General features: G+C 38.8%; 1 protein-coding gene across 3 annotated transcripts in view; it reads right to left on the bottom strand.

Annotated features, from left to right (window-relative positions):
* jmjd1cb (jumonji domain containing 1Cb) overlaps positions 1–21,935 on the bottom strand; it is a 162,752-nt gene that overhangs the window by 33,960 nt on the left and 106,857 nt on the right. For all 3 annotated transcript variants that reach the window (XM_081393177.1, XM_081393178.1, XM_081393179.1), the window contains exon 3: positions 4,261–4,374. In XM_081393177.1, coding sequence (XP_081249303.1) covers positions 4,261–4,374 — 114 coding nt within the window. The remainder of the gene's footprint in view (positions 1–4,260; positions 4,375–21,935) is intronic.

Genomic DNA, 21,935 nt, shown 5'->3' with positions numbered 1-21,935 from the left:
TAGAACATAGTCCCAGCAGCAAGTCTTGCCAATCTAAAAAGAATATATATTTAATGTTTATAGTTTTATAGGATTAGACTGAGTTAGTTTAAGTGTTTACTTTTTATTTGTTTGTTTTTTAACAACTTCTTTGTGAAAATACTATAATTGTATTACAGAAACAAGACGTTTCTATCTAAAGTATAAATCATTTTATTTTTATTATCAAGTTCAAATAATGTTTTTGAATAGGATTTATTTTAAAATAATTTATTATTTTAGATTATTTGAGTAAATATTATGTAAAATAAATATAAATTTCATTTCAGAAATTGTGTATGTGTTATCTTTAAATTATATTGGTCATCTGCCAAGATATCTGCATCAGCCATTAGTCAACAACTAAATACTTAAACTAATAATGTTTTAGTATAATTATATTTTAAATCAATTTCTGCAGAATTTGCCCTAAAATAAGCCCTGAAAAATGTGGTTAAAAGTCTAGAGGATTCATCAAGGCCCTAAAACGGTGGTGCAGACAGTACTGATGAACAACTATGGTTGAATACAGCTACTAGAGACCAACAGCACAGCGACTTTCCGACCTCCAGCGATTTAATGGCTGTCAGTGTGAATGTACCTTAACTGCCATGATAGTAAACAAGTGCGTTTCATTGTTACATAGAGTTCTCAAGTCCTCTACGCGGCCACACTGAGGTCAGAGTTCAAATTGCTCCTCTCCCATCCCACTCAAGGATAAACGAATGCAAATGCATGCCCAGACCCAATCCCCATTCAGTAATGTAGCCCACAGAGAATAATGAGTCTAAGTCACAAGCGTGTAGTCGTCTCTTCCAGTAATGCACACCATAACAGCACTCCTGTTTTCTCTTTCTCTCTCTCGCAGGCTGGCCTCACACACAGAGCCTCAATTGTTGCAATTATGCCAAACAGATTCCTGGGCTCCAGCCTCTCCTCTATCCATCCCTGGATCAGGCTGCACTGTGGAAAAAAATCCATGAAGGAGAAAAGAGGCCAGGACAGGATGTGAGCAAGCCAGCTCATCACACTCCAGCAAGCAAACAACGCAGTTCCCAAGCACTTCGGAGGTCAGACTTTGAGTTTTTAAAAGGAGGCGTGTTTTTGACTACAGAACAAGATGGTGTGTTGGAATGTGTGAGAGTCCCGTGAGAGTCACAGCAGCAGATCTGGGACTGAAGTATACTCCTTTTTGAGGACATTTCTCAGCTGTAAGAGGAACTGTAGAGAAGAAGAAATACCTGCTTCCTCCTGACACGCTTGTGATGTGCAAATTGTTAAATGTGAGAGTGTGCTATCTGTGACTGTAGCACCAAAATCTCATTTTCACCTGAGAGTGAAACATTCATACTCTGTAGTGAGTTGTCTCATGGTCAAATGTTTAAAAAAGCTCTAAAGTAGCAACCTAACTAAATCTCATAAGTGACTGATACTCAGAGCCTTGTGGAAATGCTGAAAAGTACTTCCTTTTGCATTAAGAATCGAACATGACAAATGAAAACCGAGCTTAACAGTCTTAAAGGTGCGGTCACATTAGCAATGCAGTTTTGTGTGTAAAAAAAAACAGGTTCAGTGTCCATTGTTAATTATGCAGAGATGATTGAAGCACTGCTCACTCAGAAGTCACTTTACACCAAGCAGCTTTTGGTTGATAAACAAGGCAAATTCAGTTGTCCAACCTCAACATGAGTGAAATCTGCGTGGGGAAATTTTTCGCCCTTACGTAAAACTCCAGATTGCACGGATTCCTAAAGGAATGGTTGGAATTTGCCTGTGAAATTTCACCAAGCAATGGTAAATGGACCGCACCTTTACATTAGCAATGTCGCATAACTAAAGGCATAAGACCTGTTCACACCAAGAACGATAACTATAAAGATAACTATATTAGCATCCACACCAGCAGACGACATTGTTTATTCTAAACGTGTGACGCCGTTCTGTCTCTGCCGCTTTAAATGCTCAAGCTCTTTAAAGTGGGATGGATTCTGATTGGCTGTCAATGTTTTTATCATTCATCAGCTGGAAAAATCATTCTGAAAGTGGTTCCTACAATATTGGGCATCGATATTATAGTTGTGGTGTGAACTCTGCTATTCTTTTATGTTTACTGAGAAGTTATGTTTTAATATAATATACTAATATATACTTTTATATATATATATATATATATATATATATATATATATATATATATATATATATATATATATATATATATATATATATATATATATATTAGGTGTGGGGGGAAAATGTATTAAAAAATGTTTTATGTTTGTTAATAACGTGATGTTTTTGGAAAAAAGAAGGACCCTGACAGTTTAGAGAGCGCACAGGCTTCCAGCGGGGGAAGCATTATGAATGAAGCAGTTCCTATATTAATATCTTAACGACTAGAAAATAGCTTTAAATAATGTATAGTTACATGACAAGATTTTCATGCAATCTTGTTGAGACCTTGTTACCTCGCGTTCAATGTGCACATGCAAGCGGTTGCCGTGGTAACGAACAATACCTGCTTGTAAAAGCAAATGAGCATGCAGCGGCGGTGGTGTCTCAGTCTCCAGGTGTTATATTTATACTTTTTTTATTAAATAACTCCAGACCAATCAGCACAAACAGTAGCTGCTGTTCAGTTTGTATACTGCTGCTCTCCTTCTAATCTCTATAAACCCATTGTAATAAATGTCACATTTAGCTGTGCTTTTAATATATCAGGGCTCAATGCTAGGGTTTTTTTCTACTGGTTCAGATTTTTACTTGCCCTGCCAAAATGCATTTTGTTTTTGACACATGTAACCTTGTAAACAGTGCTTAAAGATTACTGGCGCAGCCAGAGGATGACTAATGAAAACTAATGCTGTGTTAATTGCGTAAAATATTTTTAACAAGTTAAACTGAAAAAATTTAAATCGCAAAATTGACCAGTTCATTTTGAGAGCCCTAGAAATAATATAATTTGCTGTGATCAACAGTTATTAGACACATGACAAAAAGAGTTGAGACACTGCAGGTACTGCAGTTTGCTTTGGGAAATACTAACTGGAAGCTTGCGTAGTGCTGAGATTTTAGTAGAATCTAGTCTTAGTCTGAAATCTGCTTACTAAAACAACCTTTTAATCACATGCACAGATATGATACCTACAAATGTTGCCAAGTTTTGGAACACAGTTTATATCTTCATTTCCCATCATATTGTTGATATATTTGCAACATTTACTGTAAACGCATTTATTTTCTTTTTTCTACTTCCTGCAGAGATTAACCACAAGCATCCCCATAGATTAGTCAAAATCACCTACGGAAATGTGAACACTGAAAGCACACACAGTAAACTACACCACTGCAGTAGTCACAAAACAAGGACCCCTTTCATTATTCCCCTCAAAAATATCACAACAATTTCCCCCACACACAATACGCTTAGGTTTGGGATCAGGGCGATGATATGAGAGCGACGATAATTTGCTGGCAGATGGCCTTTCATTATCCGTCATGCAGGATGGAGGTGAGCCCGCAACACTGGGGATAAAACATGTCGTGAATATGAATCCAGCAGTGGAGAGCATCTCCTTCCCATCTGTCATGTGTGTTTGTTTTCAGAGCCCGTCTCTCTGCCACTGTGTGTTTTATCTAAGCTAGAATAATTAAGCTGTTTATGAGAGTGGCTGAGCACAGAACAATAGAAGAGGCTGTTTGTTGTCCTTATTAGTGCTCTGAGCATGAAGCGCCCATGGAGGCAAACCATAGCTGACCAGCTTGTGTATCCATCCACCCAGCAGCATCCATTAGTGGAAGCTGGAGGGAACGTATTCTGATGGCGGGTGAACACTAGAAAAAGATTTCGAGGAAAACAAGTGAAGGACAAACAACCAGAAGGTAGTTTAACCAAAATAAATCAGAATATTCATCTTGGAAGACAAGATTGATAAACTGACAAGGCTATTACAGATCCCTACATGGGCAGAGATGTGAGAGGGGTCAGCATTTAGCTCAGTGTAAACACAGACTAAAGTAACATGTAATAGAGAATGCAAAGCAAATGAGACCAACAAGTGCATCCGAAGTCACGTGCTGCTTGAGTAGTACTACATTTGAATTTTAACTTTGTGACCGTTTCGGCTACTTTTTTTCGAATACTATGTATTCGAGCATACTACTCGTTTGGCGTACTGTTTTCGCATGCTATATAGTAACTAGGGAAGTATTCGATTTCGGACGCAGCGCAAAGATTCTCACCTGATAGGGCTGAAATGCTCCTTCATCCGTCAGGAAGTCCAGGTGTCTGTCAGAGAAGAACTCGATGGCTGTGATGGACCCAAACACGGTCTTCCCCACCAGAGGCTTGAACGTCTGTAATGACAAAAAAAAAGGTTAGTCAATGCTCTGGGCTTCAGAAGCTAAAAAAAGAAAGAGAGTCATGCTTGACAGCTCAAATAGAACAAAAAAAAGTTTGATGCATGACTTTTCACATTTAACCAACCTAAACTGCACATAATCACACTGTGTTTAATGCTGGGTGAATGGTCTTTTATACCCCAAGTTAAACAACATTTCACATCATTTTGAATGGGGATCATCAGCACCATGTTTACTCTGGAGTCACTGCTGTGAATTTGCTGGTATAAGAAAGGGAACTGTTTACCAACATGCAACCAATCATACACTAACCTCAGTGCATACCTCAATAAATATTCACATGCTTTGTAGAGTCAGAGAAACTTTCATGTGCTTTGTTTTAGTTTCAGCATCCGAGGAAACAGCTAAAAATAAGGAACCGTGAAAGAAAACACACCTACGGGTTTCTATTTTTTGATTCAAACAATGGTATTACAACAACAAAAGTACAGTGTGCCTTCTTGAAACCTGAGTACCTAGAATTAATTGCTAACCCAAATAAAGCATAAACAGTATGATACAATAAAACAAATGATTATGTAAACCTAAGGTTAAAAATGAACCATTTCAAGTGAGAAATACCCATTTGTTTTCCTAATGGCTGTTCTTCCTGCCAATGAACCAATAAACAAGCTGCTCTTTTTAAACCAAATCTTTTTTAAGACCTGCACAAATAAAATGTTAACATTTAACAATAAGGTCCCTTTTGTTAACGGTCATTGCATTAGCTAACATGAACTAACAATGAGCGATATAATTTTTCAAGCATTTATTAATCTTTGTTAATGTTATTTAGTAAAAATATAATTGTTCACTGTTTCATGTTAGTTTAGTTTAATGTTACTTCACAGTGCATTAACTAATGTTAAATACAAACTTTGATTTTAAACATGTATTAGTAAATGTTGAAATTAACATTGACAAAAATGAATAAATGCAATAGACATTGTTAGTTTGTGTTAACTAATGTAGTTAACTAAATGTTAACAAATGAAACCTCATTGTAAAGTTTTACCAATAAAATGGTATCCATACCACAGCCATAATACCGTATGGATACGGAATCCAAACCAAACAACTCCATACAAACTCAAAATAAATCATGTTTCTTAGATTCTAGCTGGGCTCACATTCAACTGCAAAACAGGCTAACTGCAAGCTTAAAATACTCATGACATGTTTTATTCCATATACAGTATTCATAATTGGAATATGTACTAAATAATATATCAAAACATACAAATTAGAGGTCAGTCAATATTAGATTTTGCTGATATGATAATAATGTCTTTAAATAAAGGCAATAAACAGACTATACTAGAGCCAATATTCTGAATGTGTTAAATAGATTTGTTAGTCTTTCCTCACTGGGTGAAAGAAGCCACAAGAGAATCCAGAAAAGATTTTATGCATGATGCAGGACTTTTAGTTTTGGACAAGCCCAAACTATTCTGGGACTTTTATTTTGAAATGTTCTTGCTTTTCTACTTGTAGCTGATCATTCAAACAGACAAGGGAGATAAAATATGCATTCTTACAACCATCTACAACATATTACAATATAAACACCATTAAATAAACATTGCCATAATTCATCAACAGTAGTTCATTAGCATGACTTTTGCAGTATTCTTTGGTTGCGAACTGCTCTGAAACCAAGAGCCTGTAGAACGTGCAACAGCACTGCATTTTTGCTTTAAAGAGACAAGAGTGTACCACCCACATTTATTAAATTAAATCATTGTCTTTTGAAGTTTAATAATCACATTTGCCTGTATCGCAATTCCTATTTTTCTGGCCCCATATTCAATATATATTAAAATTATAATAACACATTTTAAAGACAAACAGGAAACCTGAATAAAATAACAAAAGTATGCAATACCACTAAAGGAACAGATGCATTTGTGTGAACTAAACTTTGCATGTTTGGGCTCTGAGAGAATGTTCTCACGACGCAGTAAACATCTGCAGCTTCACCTTAGATCAGAGGTCTTTCCTGAGACTCTAATTGAATCAGAAGGCTAAATTGGCACTAGTATGACTACACAAGAGCTGGAGTGAGTGGACAGTAATTGGATTCATTACAAGCCCGGCCTCACAGTAAACTGCAGTTGAGCGTGTGCGTGTGTGTGTGTGCGTGTGTGTGCGTGTGCGTGTGCGTGTGCGTGTGTGTGTGTGTGTGTGTGTGTGTGTGTGTGTGTGTGTGTGTGTGTGTGAAAATGGCATGCCATCTGGTCGAAGTCTTCATACTACACACAGACATGACAGTCATGAGACTAGCTGCACATGATCAGCATCACAAGCTATTCTTCATGTCTGCTGGGAAGGGAACACATCTACAACTGTGCTGTGCAACTCTAAACACTAAGTACCAGGAGCTTATGGATTTAGATGTCATTTTAGTTTCTCGTTTACGACATTCCTATAATTCCTACAAGCGTAACTGGAGGTCATTAACAAGTTAAGATTGTATTCATGTAAGAAAGAAAAAAAAAGCATTTGTGACATTTAGATTGCACTCACCAATTTGTTTCCAGTGTAGCTGCTTTTTTTAATTTTAGAGTTTAAAGGAGCCATCTTTAAAAAAATAAATGTAACCCCTGAATAAAAAAAAAAAAAAAAAAAAAAAAAAACTGCACACACCGCATCTTATCCAAGTGTGTGCATGTGATCTTAATCCATGCTGAACTTTTGGCTTCGCAACCGACCATTTCTATTTCTATCAACAGAGGTCAGATAGACATGCCCATGTCTGGCTGCCTCCAAAACAACACGCAGAAGTGAAACTCAACCACACTGACCAACAGGAAGAGTTTTTAGACCAGTAAACACTAAGCGTCTGACCACCTATCTCTGTGATCGTGCAGTCTAGCTGAATAATTGTGATTGTTTCAGATTTGAGCTCAGACAGTCTGTATTGGCTTGCATGTCTCTCACTGAACCTGATCCTGCAGCAGCAGAGGGGGAAAGACTAGCTGTAGATTTACACTACCAAAATAAACCTTTCATCAGCCTCACAAGCAGTCAAGTGAACTGCTACTGAATTTGACTTCTATATGGAGAACTGACCTACTGTTAAAACCCAACTGAAAGAATTGCTGCACATAGTTAATGGTTAATACTACTTTTAAGGGATCCAAAAATACATTATATAGTAACTATAATGGGAAATTGTGCAAGGGATTGTATCTTTTAGCTGAAGGATGGCACGATGAATTTGCTCAATAAAATGAAAAATATTTTTGCACTGAAGTAACCATTTTATAAGTAGTCAATGCTAAGGCTGTGTCGATACCATCACAAACTTATATAATTGTAATTCTTTTTCCTTAACATGTTAGATTTGTGCACATTTTTCATTTCTTTGTGTGCAGAATCATGTAATTTCCTACAGTTTCATTAAAACTCGAAAACCTTTGGCAACCCACATATGAGATGCAAACCTCCTAAGAGATATAAACCAAACCTACAGTTCAATCATGATACAGTATATGCTTGAAACAAGCTACGTTTACATGTAACCTAATAATCTGTTCATAATCAGACTGATGGATAAATCGAACTGATAGCCTTCATGTGAACATCTCAATCAATCTGACTGAAACTAATCCAAATTAAATTTCGATCCAATTGAATTATCCTTGAAAATGTGTTCAGGATAGATGTGATACACATGCAAATTGGACTGCAAAGTTTAGGGTACGTAAGCAAAATTTTCAGAATCTGAAACTGGATTGAACTCATTCAGACTGAAGAAAATTTGTGCATGCAAAACATACCTAGTCTGTGTTATATCGAGTAGTAGTTGCCAATACCTAGCTTGACTCATAGTTGAGTATCTCAAGCTTATTCTGAATTTTAATGACTAGAAATGAAGCGTGAATTTATCAGACTTGTAGTAGAGCTTCACTGCTGTTGTCTACCTCCTCTTCGGCGTATAGGGAGTTGAATCAAGGCTACAGGAACACGAGCCGTTTCTAGGACAGATAAATATAGCAACAGCAGATCTACATCTCTTAAAGGAAAACCAGACTTTGTTGTTCTAATAAAAACGCACAACGTAGACCTCAGGAAAATGCACACTTGATACAGCTGTGAGAAGAAACATCCAACAGTAAGGAAAATACAGAGTCCTCTGAGCAGGTCTGCAGGTGCAGCCTAAGCTTTACTCAATGATTTCTGAAAACAAGTATGTGATTTAAAATCTGGACGGCCTCTGGAATCAATCAGTCTATTGCTGAAAGCCAAATGAAACATTCAACATTACCACAACTGCTGCAATTTGCACTTTACAGCCAGAGGATTTCATCAGAAACCAGATATCACCCCTGCGACACCTCCACACACAAACACAGACAAACGCAGAAACACAAAAGCACTTCCTTGAGCGATTGCAACTGGGTCACATCTGCCACTTGTCATTAGGGAGTTACCTCTCATCACAATCAAAGCTGGCAAACAGACAGCGCAGTAATTGCCGCGCATCTCCAGAATACAGAATACACCTGAGTGGATCCATGATACACACACACAGCCGCACACATGGAAACACACACAAGGCATGTCTCCCCTTCCCTCTGCAAGAACAAAAAGAGGCCAATGAAAGGAGGGGCTCTTTCAGAGAAAGCACAGCCTGGCCGCGGCAGACAAAGCATCTCCGAAATACGGTCTTCGTCTGGCCGCTGTGCGGCGGGCCGTAATTCGGCTATGAATATTTGATAAGGCTGAGTGCACAGGAATGTGCATGGAGCTGTGAGGGGGGTTCATGCATAGAATAGTGTGCGGGAGGCTGGGACGCTCCAGGACGATCTGATGAAGGTCACGAAGGAACGCAGACTGCGCTTATACATGCACGTGTGGGATCTCACAGCGAAGTAGTCATTAACAGTGACGGACTCTGTCTTTCTCTGAACACATAAATACATCTCTCTGTTGTCTCTTTTTCTCTGACGCAAGCCCTCAAATCATGTGCAAATCGCCAAAATGGTGGGCTGCAAAATTCACACAATCTGCAAAAACAGTTGCAGCAGACAGCAGTTACAGTGTAAAATAGTTTTTTTAAAGCAAGATTATTAGAGTACGTTTTGCAAGAAAATACCAATTAAGTTTTTCTACATCAAAATTTCATGCTTAATTCATTGTAGTACTTGACGTTACTTTGTAATTATTTGTGAAATTCACTAACCATTTGTGAAGGAAAACTGTTTCAAAGTAAATCCTAGATACATTTTTAGTGTATTCTGCAGACTGCTTAAATCACCACATGCATTCTTCATGTTATGTTACAACCACAAATAGCACCATGAATGAGTAACAGCTGTTACTAAGTTCAAAATGCACTCACTATGTAGTTAGAAGATCTCACTATGTAGTTTAGTATGTTTACTTTACTAAGTGGCAATATGACTATTTTGAATTTGTAACTAAAAACCAATTTTGCGTAAAAAAGAATGGTAACACTATTTTAAGGTAACAGTTACACGTTACATGTCCTTATAGTATTAACAGTAAGTTATGTAGTGCTGTCACTAACTATTATTTTGACGATTAATCAAGTAATCAGATTTTTTGTGTTAATAAAAATAGACCTAAGTGAACAACAGCCTTTAAAATGACTTAAAATACATAAATTATAACAATGAGGCAATAATAATGGGTTCAAATAATGTATCAAAAGCAAGAACCCCGCCTCTCCTTCGATTCCTCGAATTTACTCAAAGGAATTCTGATGGCCCTACAATTATGCATAATTACAAGCAACTAACCCTAACTCTACAGTAAGTACATGTACAGGTAGCTCATTATTATTTATGTAATTATAATGTAACAATGTCTCCTTAAAATGAAGTGTAACCAAAATGCACTGCCATTTATCAATGTGGTTCTGCACGAACGTGTAATTGTAGCCCACTGTTTTGGCCAAATATCTGACGATCTGCAAAAACAGTTGCAGCAGACAGCAGTTATTCCGCAGACTGCTTAAATCACCACACACACCCTTCTCATAACGTTAAAACCACAAATGGCATCACGTTCCCAATTTGCATATGAGCAAGCTTGAGCCTGCATGAAATACCTACCATGGCTTGAAGGTAACATTTGGGCAGCTCAGAGAAATGACATCATACTGATAGAGGTTTAGAAGAAACAAGCCCTTTAGTGAGGTTAATAGTCAGGCATGTCCTGAGGTGTCAGAAACCCCTCATCGGCTGAGAAAAATAGATTGCTCCCATTATCAATGACTAAGCTGCCTACACAGCAAGTGTGCAATGAACACACTGACACTGATCTAGACTTGTTGCATCATATAGCTCGCCGGCAGAGTTTTTGAACTCCAGCAGAAGACAGATCTGTTGTGGAGAGAGATGCCATATCCAATGTATCCAGTGTTTGCAGGGGGCTAGTTTCCCCCCAGGATGTCTCAATCACAACCGTTACTAATTCGGTTTTCATGTCTCTGAGAGACTATGTTCAAAATACACTACAAGTATGCAGCTTACTATGCAGTATCTAATGTATACTGCCTACTAAATGTGTCACATGACCTCACTATGTAGCATGTTTATTTTACAAGAAACCAATTTTATGTAAAAATGGACTGCCATCTATCGATGTATGTCAACATGACTGTCTGACCAATACTTCAGTCAGTTCTATTCAGTAATTTCCAGCAATTATGCAGGATTTTCTCTGTCAAAATATCTTGTGTATGCACTTCAATGTTTACGCTTCTTTTTCTTTTTTGTTCTTTGTCTGTCTTTCTGTGGCTGCATCTGTGGCCTTACAGAGACTGATTCCTCCAGTTTCATAAATGTGTTTCATTGTCTAATTTTCACTCAACAACAACACTACGCTACTGGCGTATCTACAGAGGCAGCAGCCAATGAGCGTGAGGATTCTCTCGTGAAACTACTGAATGCACTTTAACTCTTTTAATTTCATAAAGAACATTAGTCAAGAGATACATTGGTCAAAGTTAAATTGTGGTTAATTTGTCACAGTGGAAATAGAAGATCCATGCAGTTTTTTACTGCACATTTTGGTATTCCACATGTATTTGTAGACTGCTAGTAGTAGTTTAGCAGTATGACATTGCGAACGCACCCAGAGACAGAGAGCGAGCCGTACTATTCCAAGTAATATTGCAGTACACAAGATTTACAACCTCACCGCAGAACTTCATCCCCTTAAAACAGTGAAACTGAGCAGAAGGTTGGGACACCCAGCCAAGTCAGCTCTAATGACTGACTTCAGTTCAATGGTCACTTCCTGCCTAATGTGTTTCTAAGGAGAAGCACAAAGCTGGCAGTATGTGTGTGTTCTGCTCCAGAGAAAGCTGCACATTCCCTCTGACATCCTAAGAAAAGACAGACTCGTGAGAAACCACCACGCACTGCAGAGAAAAACACATCCCAACAGGAGGAACGGTACTTTCCCACTTTTGCCTGACAAATCCAACCTCACACAGACACACAAACACACAATAATTGAAACCCAACCAACATTCCCTCATGAGATCCAATAATAGCGCAAACACACTTTTATCATTTCAACCAATCTGAGCGACAGACCTGATCAAAACAAAGAATAGACAGGAATTAAAGAAATAGTTTATTCAAAAAAGAAAACTGTGCCATCATTTACTCACCCTCATATTGGTACAAACCCACATGACTTTTGGTTTGAAAATGACTGTTCTGCAACAAAACTCTCTCATCACTGTTTTCCAAGTCTTCTGAAACCATTACCTTAATGTAGGAACAGACTGATATTCAAGTTGTATGTCCCACTTTCATGGTGCACTCTGACCTACTTGTGGTCTCCCTCCACTTTCCTTGCATGGAAAAGAGCACTCAGGGTATTCCTCAAAACATTACCTTTTGTGTTCCACAGAAGAAATAAAGTCATACAGGTTTGGAACAAAATGATGTTGAGTAAACAATGACCGTTTTCATTTTTGGGTGAACTATCCTTCTAAAATGACTGTTCTGGAACAAGACTGTCTCTAGTCCTCTCTCTCTCTCTCTCTCGGATGCGAGAGCCATAATTAGAAACAGCCGCACTATGCACAGTGCTGCATTGAAGGAGCTGTTTGCTAAATGGGTCATAGTGCAACCCTGCCCTTCCTCCCTCAAACACACACACATACATACACCGTTTCAGGCAGTACACTTCTCAGTGGATCAAGCAGATTAAATGCCCCTCCAGACTTTGCCCCAGAGAGAGAGAACAGGAAGATATGATCAGCTTTGCTGGAATGAACGAACAGGCCTGTCAAAACACAAGACACCTCCGCCTGCTATCACCCTAACTGACACTAGACGACCCCTGTCCAACAACCAGCCAAAAACAGGCACACCATCCATCCCAGGCTTAAATAAGCGGGGGCTTTCCACACAGCTGCAGTTCTATCCGACACCCACGTCTGTCTGGGCCGCTCACGTGTCTTTCGCACTACTGCTTTAATAAGCATACAACCAGGAAAAATCCCCTGCAACTTTTTAATTCTCAGTTCTGCCAGTAAACTCTGACATACTTGGGTCTGTCCTTGACTGATTTTTGTGCTTAAGAGAAAAGGCTCCGAAAGGCGCTTGTGCTTTCAACCAGTTAAGTTAGCGCCCTGTAGCTGTAGACACAATAACACAATTGACTGCACACAAGCAGATGGTTGATAAACATCCTGTTAGACGAAGACATGAATGATCCAACACGCCCTAATGTAACCGGCTCAACATGAAACATTTACCTCAATGTCTTCAGGCTATACAGTCTCAAAGTCGTAAAAAGGCTTATCTATGGAAAACAAGAGATTGTTTACCTCTTCGCTGGTCTTGAGGATGAGCCCAAGCCAAAAGTGGAGCCCGGTCAGTGGACATGCGCCGCTCAAGTTAAATGAACTCGAGTGGGACTCAGATGAGTGAGAGAAAAAGAGGAAGAAAAACAAAACAAACAAGCACAAGTTTCTCTCAAAGGCGTCTCGTGGTCTTTAAAAGAAGAGGCGTGCTTTGAAGAGAGACCTTCCCTGCTCAGACGCTAACCACATGTCAGACATTTTATGTGGCTGACAGGAAACACAGAATGAGAGAAAAGCCTCCGCTGCCGCAGAGCTCAAAGAAACAGGGCGAGGAGGACTAAAAAGTGAAACGGACCGTTCGTTCGTTCGCTCACACGCTCCCTCGTCTGCTCGTCTCTCTGTATCTGGGCATCAGACTGTTAGCGAGTCTGTCGTCAGCGGTGCCAGAGAACAAGTCCGATCCGTTCAGTGAGCGATGATTCTCGGCCTGCCTGAGTCTGGAACTGGGTCAGGCAGCCTGCTTCCTCCAGAGCCCGGTTACACAAGCGGTTAACACACACAAACACACTCCGCCACTGCAGCGATCAGGAAGCTCTTGAGAGCCACGTACTGAAAGAACAAGCACGCACAGGCTGCTATTGTATTTTCCCCCTCGTCATGGATTTTGGTTTGCTGTTGCGCAGACGAGTATTTCAGTGGCTGTTTGTGTGGTGAGAAAATCAGTGTGGCACTGTAGAGAGTGAAATGAAAGAATCTGAGAGAGAAAGAGAGAGAGTGAGAGAGGAACAGAGAGGGTGGGGGTGGCATGGAGGCGAGTGTAAACCATGAAAAGGGCGTTGCTATGTACAATGTAACTAATCTGTCTGCCATCACAGGTGGCAGAGCCGCCCCACAGAATGACTCACCCCGATGAGCAGGCCACTGGTGCGCGCACACAAACACACACTCACACATACTAAGAATTAAAGGGATAGTTCACCCAAAAATGAAAATTCTGTCATGTCGTTCCAAACCGTATGACTTTCTGTGGAACACAGACGTAGATCTTTGGCTGAAAGTCCTGGCTTCTTTTTGCCAATTGAAGTGAATGTGATCAGACGCTCTTTAGCTCCAAAAATGACAATAAAAACCCTTAAACCTCATATTACCCATGAGCAATATTTCAAGTCTTCTGAAGTCACCCAGTACTGTGGTTTTAAGTGAGGAAAAGTGTTGATAAGCCATGCAACAACCCATAGAATCACTGACATCAAATCTTGCACAAAGCACCTTAACATACCATAAGCCAACCACAGAGGAACACAAGCAACCGCCACAACCACAATGTTCTTGTTTTTACTTTTTTTTGTATTGAATGTAAAATTCAATGTTGTTAAGTTAATGAAAGTTAATGTTAAGTTAAAGTGTTGTTAAGTTAAAGTGTTGTTAAGTTAAAGTTAATGAATGTTAAGTTAATAATGATAACAAGTTGCCTCTTTTTTACTTGAGACTGTGTACTATCGTGATTTGTAAAGAGGCTCTGTAGATTTGCACTAAACAAGCCTATAAACAAACAGTGACTATGAGAGAGATCAACTGAGCGTGTGCGATTATCTGCATCTGTCCTTCTTCAGGTCAAGTCATAAAAAAAATAATAATAATAAGTTTGCCATGTCCGAAGAGGAAGGCGATCTTTGACATTTAAGGGTATTTGACATGAATGGCGTCAACTATGGTCAATACACTGAATCAATATTACATTGTAGCATATTACAGTTTGTTTTTATTATATAATATTTGATTTTTCACTTTTATTCATAGTAACCAAAATGTAAAGGGAAAAAAACAAATTCAAAACAACCCATTGGATATCAAACGGACTGCTTGATGTCTCAACACACAATTTTAATGACAATTTGGGAGCTGTCTTTAATGTCACCTGTCCATTCAGCCAGGACATTCAGCATAGCTGTTCCACAAAAAGTCATAGCGGTGACAAGAGGGTAGGCACGTAAATGGGTTGTGAACTATTCCTTTAAAGAGCTCATAAAGCTTTAGTAAGCAAGGCCATGGACACGCTTCCTCCTCGTGGGTCCAGGCGACTTTCTCAGCAGCTCGGTATTCAAATGGCCATGCTGGGCTGAAATACAAGCCCGCTGAAACCCATTAGTCACCGGACGCACTTTCAGAGAGGACACAATAATACACATAAATTAAAATGAAGGGACAGGCATTTGGCTCGCAGGTAGGATGTCCTTGGCTCAGACGTGGTGTGTAATACAGTATAGGATTAAAGGGAAGTGTGTGTGCCCACTAGAGCGCATGAGTGAGGGTGGTTTTCCTTACACTCCAGTGGCTGTGCCCACCTCAAGGGCAGGACACCATGTTCAGTCTCCCGAATCGAAGACAGGAACTGTGAGCAAATAACAGCTCTGTTTGTCCTACAGATACAGGCATACTGATAATGCTTAAGACCCAAATAATGAAGACATGACCTTTTAAAGACAACAATGTCCATTTTTTGGAGACAACAATCTCAGGCAAGAATTTCTGCCAGGCAATAATCTCAAGTCCAATTGCTTAGAAAAGTAACAGCAGTAAACAAGCCACACAATTTGAATACTTCAATACTTTGAATACTTCAATACTTAGCACCACCAACAATTTCAGACATCCACCATTCACCAGTAAATCATTCAGAATTGCAATTAAAAGGATAGTTTAAAATTAAATTAAATAAAAAATGTATCATGTTATTTCAAACATGCATGACGTTCTTACCTCTGTGGAAAATATATTTGGTATAATGGTGGTAACCAAACAGTTTTGATGAACACTAACTTCCATTAGTATTGAAAAAAAAAAACCCAGACATTTCAAAATATCTTTATCATCAAAATATCTATTCTTTTTTGTTCCAAAGACAAAAGAAAGTAAAACAGGTTTGAAATGACATCGGAGTGAGGAAATTATGACAATTATACCAATTTAAGTCATTACAAATGGCTTTATAAAAGGCACAAGCACAGACATGTGAATAAGGCGCACACACACACACACACACACACACACACACACACACACACCAGGAATGAGAAGCCAGGGAAGATAACAGCATGACATTTGAAGCCGCCCGTGCTGAAAAGCAGGATGTGGCAGGAAATGAGTATGGGTGCGTGAGTGTTCCCTCTCTCTCAGACAGCTTGATAAAAGCCTGCTGAAGTCCAGAGCGTATATGCCGCAGTGTGTTCTTGGCACCCGAGCTGTCATGCTCAAAAGACCCATAAGCGCTCCACCATGATCAAAGAACATTTTCACGTGCAGAAACCCAATCCCACGTCTCGCGCTCATTCTGTCTCTCAGTACACTGCCAGCGCGCAGTCAAACACAGCACCGCTTTAAAAAATTACAGACATGCTGCTGTGATTTCCCACAAGTCTTTTATTAGTAAATGCATCACATTCTCTCAGACTGCTAGTTCTTACCCAGAATGTGTGGATTTTTTTCTGTGTCGATATTGGGAATCTGTGTAATTCACTGGATTAAGGGTGACCATACATCCACTTTTTCATCATCGCCTCGCCTACATTCAAATGTATGGGTTTTGGCTTTGTGTTCCTATTGACGCGCTCTCTTCCTCATTCATTCTATGTACGTGTAATGGCATTTCTTTGACCGTTCTCTGTAGATCCTGCCTTCACAATTATGTTATGTACAATGTATGCATGCTACTGGTGAAACTACTTTTTAATCATTCACTTCAACAAACCGGATTCTCATCACATTCACACTGGGAGCATGACCTGTGTGGTGTCACGTCCCAGAATTAGTCCCATTCACTGAAACGCCTCGCTCACACAGTCTGTGTAAAACCGGCGTTTTAAAATGTAAAATAATGGAAGAATTACACAAGAATTCCCAGTCAGGATCACGTTAGCCAAAGGAAAAATCCCTAAGCTAAATTAACTAAATTAAATACCTTATAATAACTAGGTGTCAGTCAATCACATGTTTGATTGCTCTGTATATTCCCCAGTGCTGCATGGGCTAAATAGCAACAACATGCACAACATGCACACACACATGCATTCCCGTTCAAAAGTTTGGTGTCCGTAAGAATAATTAAATAATAATAATACTTTTATTCAGCAAGGATGCATTGAAATTGATCAAAAGTGACAGTACATACTTTTTATACTGTTACAAAAATGTTTATTTCAAATAAATGGTGTTCTTTTAAACTAACTTTCAACAGTGATAAAACTAAGAAATGTTTCTTGTGCACCATATCAGCATATTAAAATGATTTTTTTTAAAGAATCATGTGATACTGAAGTGAACACTTGAGTAATGGCTGCTGAAAATTCAAATTACATTTTAAAATATACTTATTTCTTATTAATATTTATTTAAGTCATAATATTTCACAATATAACTGTTTTACTGTATTTTGGCCAAATAAATGCAGACTTTTTGAGCATTAGAGACTTATTTCAAAAACATAAAAAAAATATTACTGACCCCAAACTTTTAAACACACAAACAAGAATTGCAGAGAGAACAAAAAAACATCAAGCAGGCTTTATGGGTTGATGATAATTTTTCCCTATTTTCTCTAATGCAAAATGGAAGCTCTAGACACTGTGACATTTCATTTAATGGAGCGTTCCTCTTCTGTTCTGCCTGTTTTGCATAATAACTTTAACCATTCAAATTGCTCCTCTCCGACAGGGTCAGGTAGCAGCTCGGCAGCTGTGATCGCATTCATGCAATTAACGTTCCACCAAATGCTCCGGCATAAACCTCAGCAAACGCTGCCTTATCTCCTGCTTTAAGGTCATGAAGATGAAATACGGTGCCAATTATGTGTCAACCCAGAAAAGCACCGTCTTGTGCACCAAGATGGAAGAACTGCACCGGTGAAGATTGTAATCAGCAAGCTCGTATGATTCCTGATCAATAAGAGAGTGTTATCTTCAGCGCAGTGAGAGCAGCTTGTGTGGATCAGGTTTGGAGATGGACGGGTGAATGCTCTAAGAATATCCCTTTTAGTGCAGGGACTCCAAGCCTGTTGATATGTCTGCCAGCTGCCCAAGAGACAACGTGGCAAACCTGTATACAGATGTCCTGACATAAGCATTTCATAGGCTGAAGTGTTGAGTGATATTAAGCTTCACTCTCTTGATTACTGTTTTATGGAAGGGCCCCTCTCTTTGCTACATTTTGATTGGATTTTGGTGGACTAGCACAAACAAATGTCCGACACCATAAGATAAGGATGCTAGGACAACTGACAGACACCTCAAGCGCTGGAAGGACAGGACTTCTCATTGGTCCACAGGCAGTTTCTGCCCTGCACCCATCTTAAGACTAATCCCTAAGGTTTAAGCCAACTGCCATAAAAATTCCTTAGGACCCTTTGGATGCAAGAACAGTGGCTGAAACAAAGAGAGGCCAACATGATCCATCCAAATCCATTCATTACCATGTTTGGGAACCTTAAAACTGATGTAAACTACAATACATCAATTTCATACTTATTCACATAAATAAGTTCTCTCAATGACAGATATGTGTAGCTGTTTGTTTGGACTCATATGTTCAGAACATTGCCAAAGGTATTCTGGTGGTGGGTTGGAAAGTGAGAAATGCACTGGTAAAACCTTAAAGACAATGTAAAGACTTCTAACTGTGAACAAAATAAATAGTCTGATACATAAATGATCAGCAATATTATTCAGCAAGCGCTGAGTATTTGTGCTGATTGTACTCATGCGCTGTATGAGCAGAGGCTTTATTTGCGTGTGCTCAGAGCACCCGTCTCTCAGACAGCGCGCGCACATATCGAATGAACACTGTTTCACTGCTTACTGCGCGTGAGCGGTACCAAGTCACTCGTTCTCAAATCGCAAGGCTTAAAAATGCATTGTTTCTTGAGACCACGTAATAACTCCACACTTGTGATGACATGACTGCGGCACTTCTGATGTCTTCAATTTGCGATCGGTTGGTGAGATATTTATTTTAGAGTATTTTAGTGACTCCTGATCGTGTCATAGAATGTGATCGGTCTGAGCATGCCAATTGATTACTCATGTATATCTTTTTGTTAATAAGATGTATTATAATATTACACTTGCGTCTTCCTTGTGCTGATACAGAATACAGAAGAGGCTCTACAAGTTAACGGTATCTCACAAATCCTTCAGATTAATCAGATGACAAACTACCTCCAATTGACATACTTTTATCTATTCAACAAACATCTTTGATTGTTATTTTACTGCCTTTGGAATGGCCAAAACTCATAATATTAATTTAGTGCCACCTGTGAAACTCCATGACAGGTGCCTCGTGTGAGAGAAAGTATAAATCATTCAATACAATATTGATTTAACGTCTCTGCTCCTTATTTTTAGAAATTCAGATTTCAGAAAATAAGGTAGTATAAATATAATCTACAACAGTAGTGGTTTCTTTAGTGGTTTATATGTTATTAGTGATATCTCAAACACTTGTTCTGGTAATAAAGTTGGCCATAGGTCATGCTCAGTGTTTGAATCCCCAGGAATCCCCCATCAGCGATCTGCCATAATACCACAGACTCCATCTGCCACTGCCTGTGATTAACACGTCAGATATTACGAGAATGTCAGGCTGCTTGCACAAACAGGAACATTAGCTGTGTTTACATGGACCCTAATAATCTGTCTGTGATCAGACTAGTAGCACAGTCGGAATAAAAAAGTTACAAGTAACCACATCAATCGGAATGAATTGGCCAAATCTGATTGAAATTTCAGTTGGATTGTAAGGGGTGGTTTAAATCTTTTCCATTTCTATGAATACACTTGATCGGATTGAAAACTGAAACTGAACATTTCTGTGCATGTGCAATGACAAAGAAATTGCATAATGACGTATGATGCACGGAATGAGCTGTTGTTGAATATCGTGTAATAAAATTGTGTCATTCCAAAATTCTCGTTTCTCTCAGTCTCAAGCAGCTTGTGAGTCGCAAGTACCAAAATGAGTGGCTTACTGCGCTTAAACGGCCAAATACACACACAGTTATGTCAAAATGTCCATCTTGGCGAGTGTTCAGTTAAACACAGTTAGCTTTGGAACTTAATTAGTTGAGAAAGATAATGCAAGTTGTGTAATACTATATTGGACCCGTGCATAAACTCTTAAAGTGACAGCAGTCTAATATTCCTGCTGCTGTCTGTCATATTAATAAAAGAACAAAAGACAAAAGAGAAAATCATAATTGTAATCATTAATTGTAATCATTAATCTGTATTTAATTTTCACAATGAAGACTATCCAGTGATATTTTATTTATATACTATATATTATATATTTGATTACTTTAATTTCTGTAGCATTTCTTACCTGAATATAGTGTATACCCACCTGAAAAACAGTGTTTATTTCATATCTCTCGTGTTGTTGTTTGAAATTAGTTTATTGTTTTTATTCTTTTTACGTGGAATGGAAATAAAATTTAGCATTGAAGAAAAGTAGATTTTTGTTTGTATATGCTGTCAATTATAGTTCTTTGAAAGAACATCGTAATCTGCAAACACTGGTATCGCCAGGTCACACTTACCAACAACAACAAAAACGGAAATCAGAATCGGTCAAGAAAATGACAATCGTTGCATCTCTACCTTTATCCTTTAACCCCTTAACCCACCCTTAAACCTTCCTACACTAAACCTGTGCTAACCTTACCTCAATAGCAGCACAACTGTTTTGCAAAACAACATGAACAACATGAACATCTACATATATTTACCCCAGGGCGTTATTTTCCTTCATAAAGGCCTTATTTTAACCTTATTAAATGTATGCATCATCTTAAAGCTATTGACTGTACTTGATTTGCTTTCTCAAGTATAAAGCAAAAATGCAAACTGTCTGCCTGACTTCATTTTGAGTGCAAAAAAGAGAGACTCAAGCAGGAGAACTGATCTGTGAGTGGTAGCGGTGGAAGCTTTGGTTGGTTTGTGAGATTCATCTGACATTGATTTATCTGATTGTCAATAGGCCTTTGTTTTCCTCCTCTCGCTTTCTCGCTCTCTCACCAGCACTGCAAATCAACACAAATCACACAAACGTCTCCACAGGCAAATGACCATGTCAATGCTATGAAGACCATGTCAATGCTATGAAGTAGCAAGTTCTAGCAAGTAAGTTGCTCAGCAAGATGCTCTTCAAACTTTTGCTCCACCACCAACTGTAGTTCACTTGAACAAACTATATTTCAGGCCTGTCCTAATGACACACAAACAATATCAAATAATCCACTTGTAGCCAAAAGAATCCAAATATGAGCAAAAGCATGGTCTATTAAACACATAACATGACTTAGGAGGCACTGAGAACATATTCACATGCATAGCATAATTGGCATAGCAGTGAATTCTTTTTAAGGAGCTTGTCAACGGTGAGGCAAGCAGTCACTGAATACACAGTAGAGACACATAAAATCCCTCTCATATGGTTGCTGAGAAGACATAGGCACAGATAACAGCCAATGAGCCATCTCAGTCTGTCACTGTGCACTGCTTCTAAAATAAGGCACAAAGACACTATTTACACTCTCACGGCTGCTGTGACACTCCATTGACTTATTACACAATTCACACGCTCCACATCTGCTGAATGGCCTTGGAGATTTACTCCTCATTAAAAAGTTTTACACAAAGAAATGGCACAGTTGAAAAATGTGTTT

This window comes from Scardinius erythrophthalmus (assembly GCF_964197995.2).
Source record: "Scardinius erythrophthalmus genome assembly, chromosome: 18".
NCBI lineage: Eukaryota > Metazoa > Chordata > Actinopteri > Cypriniformes > Leuciscidae > Scardinius > Scardinius erythrophthalmus.
The sequence above is the reverse complement of the archived record's forward strand: the minus strand, read 5'-3'. Positions and strand labels throughout refer to the sequence as shown.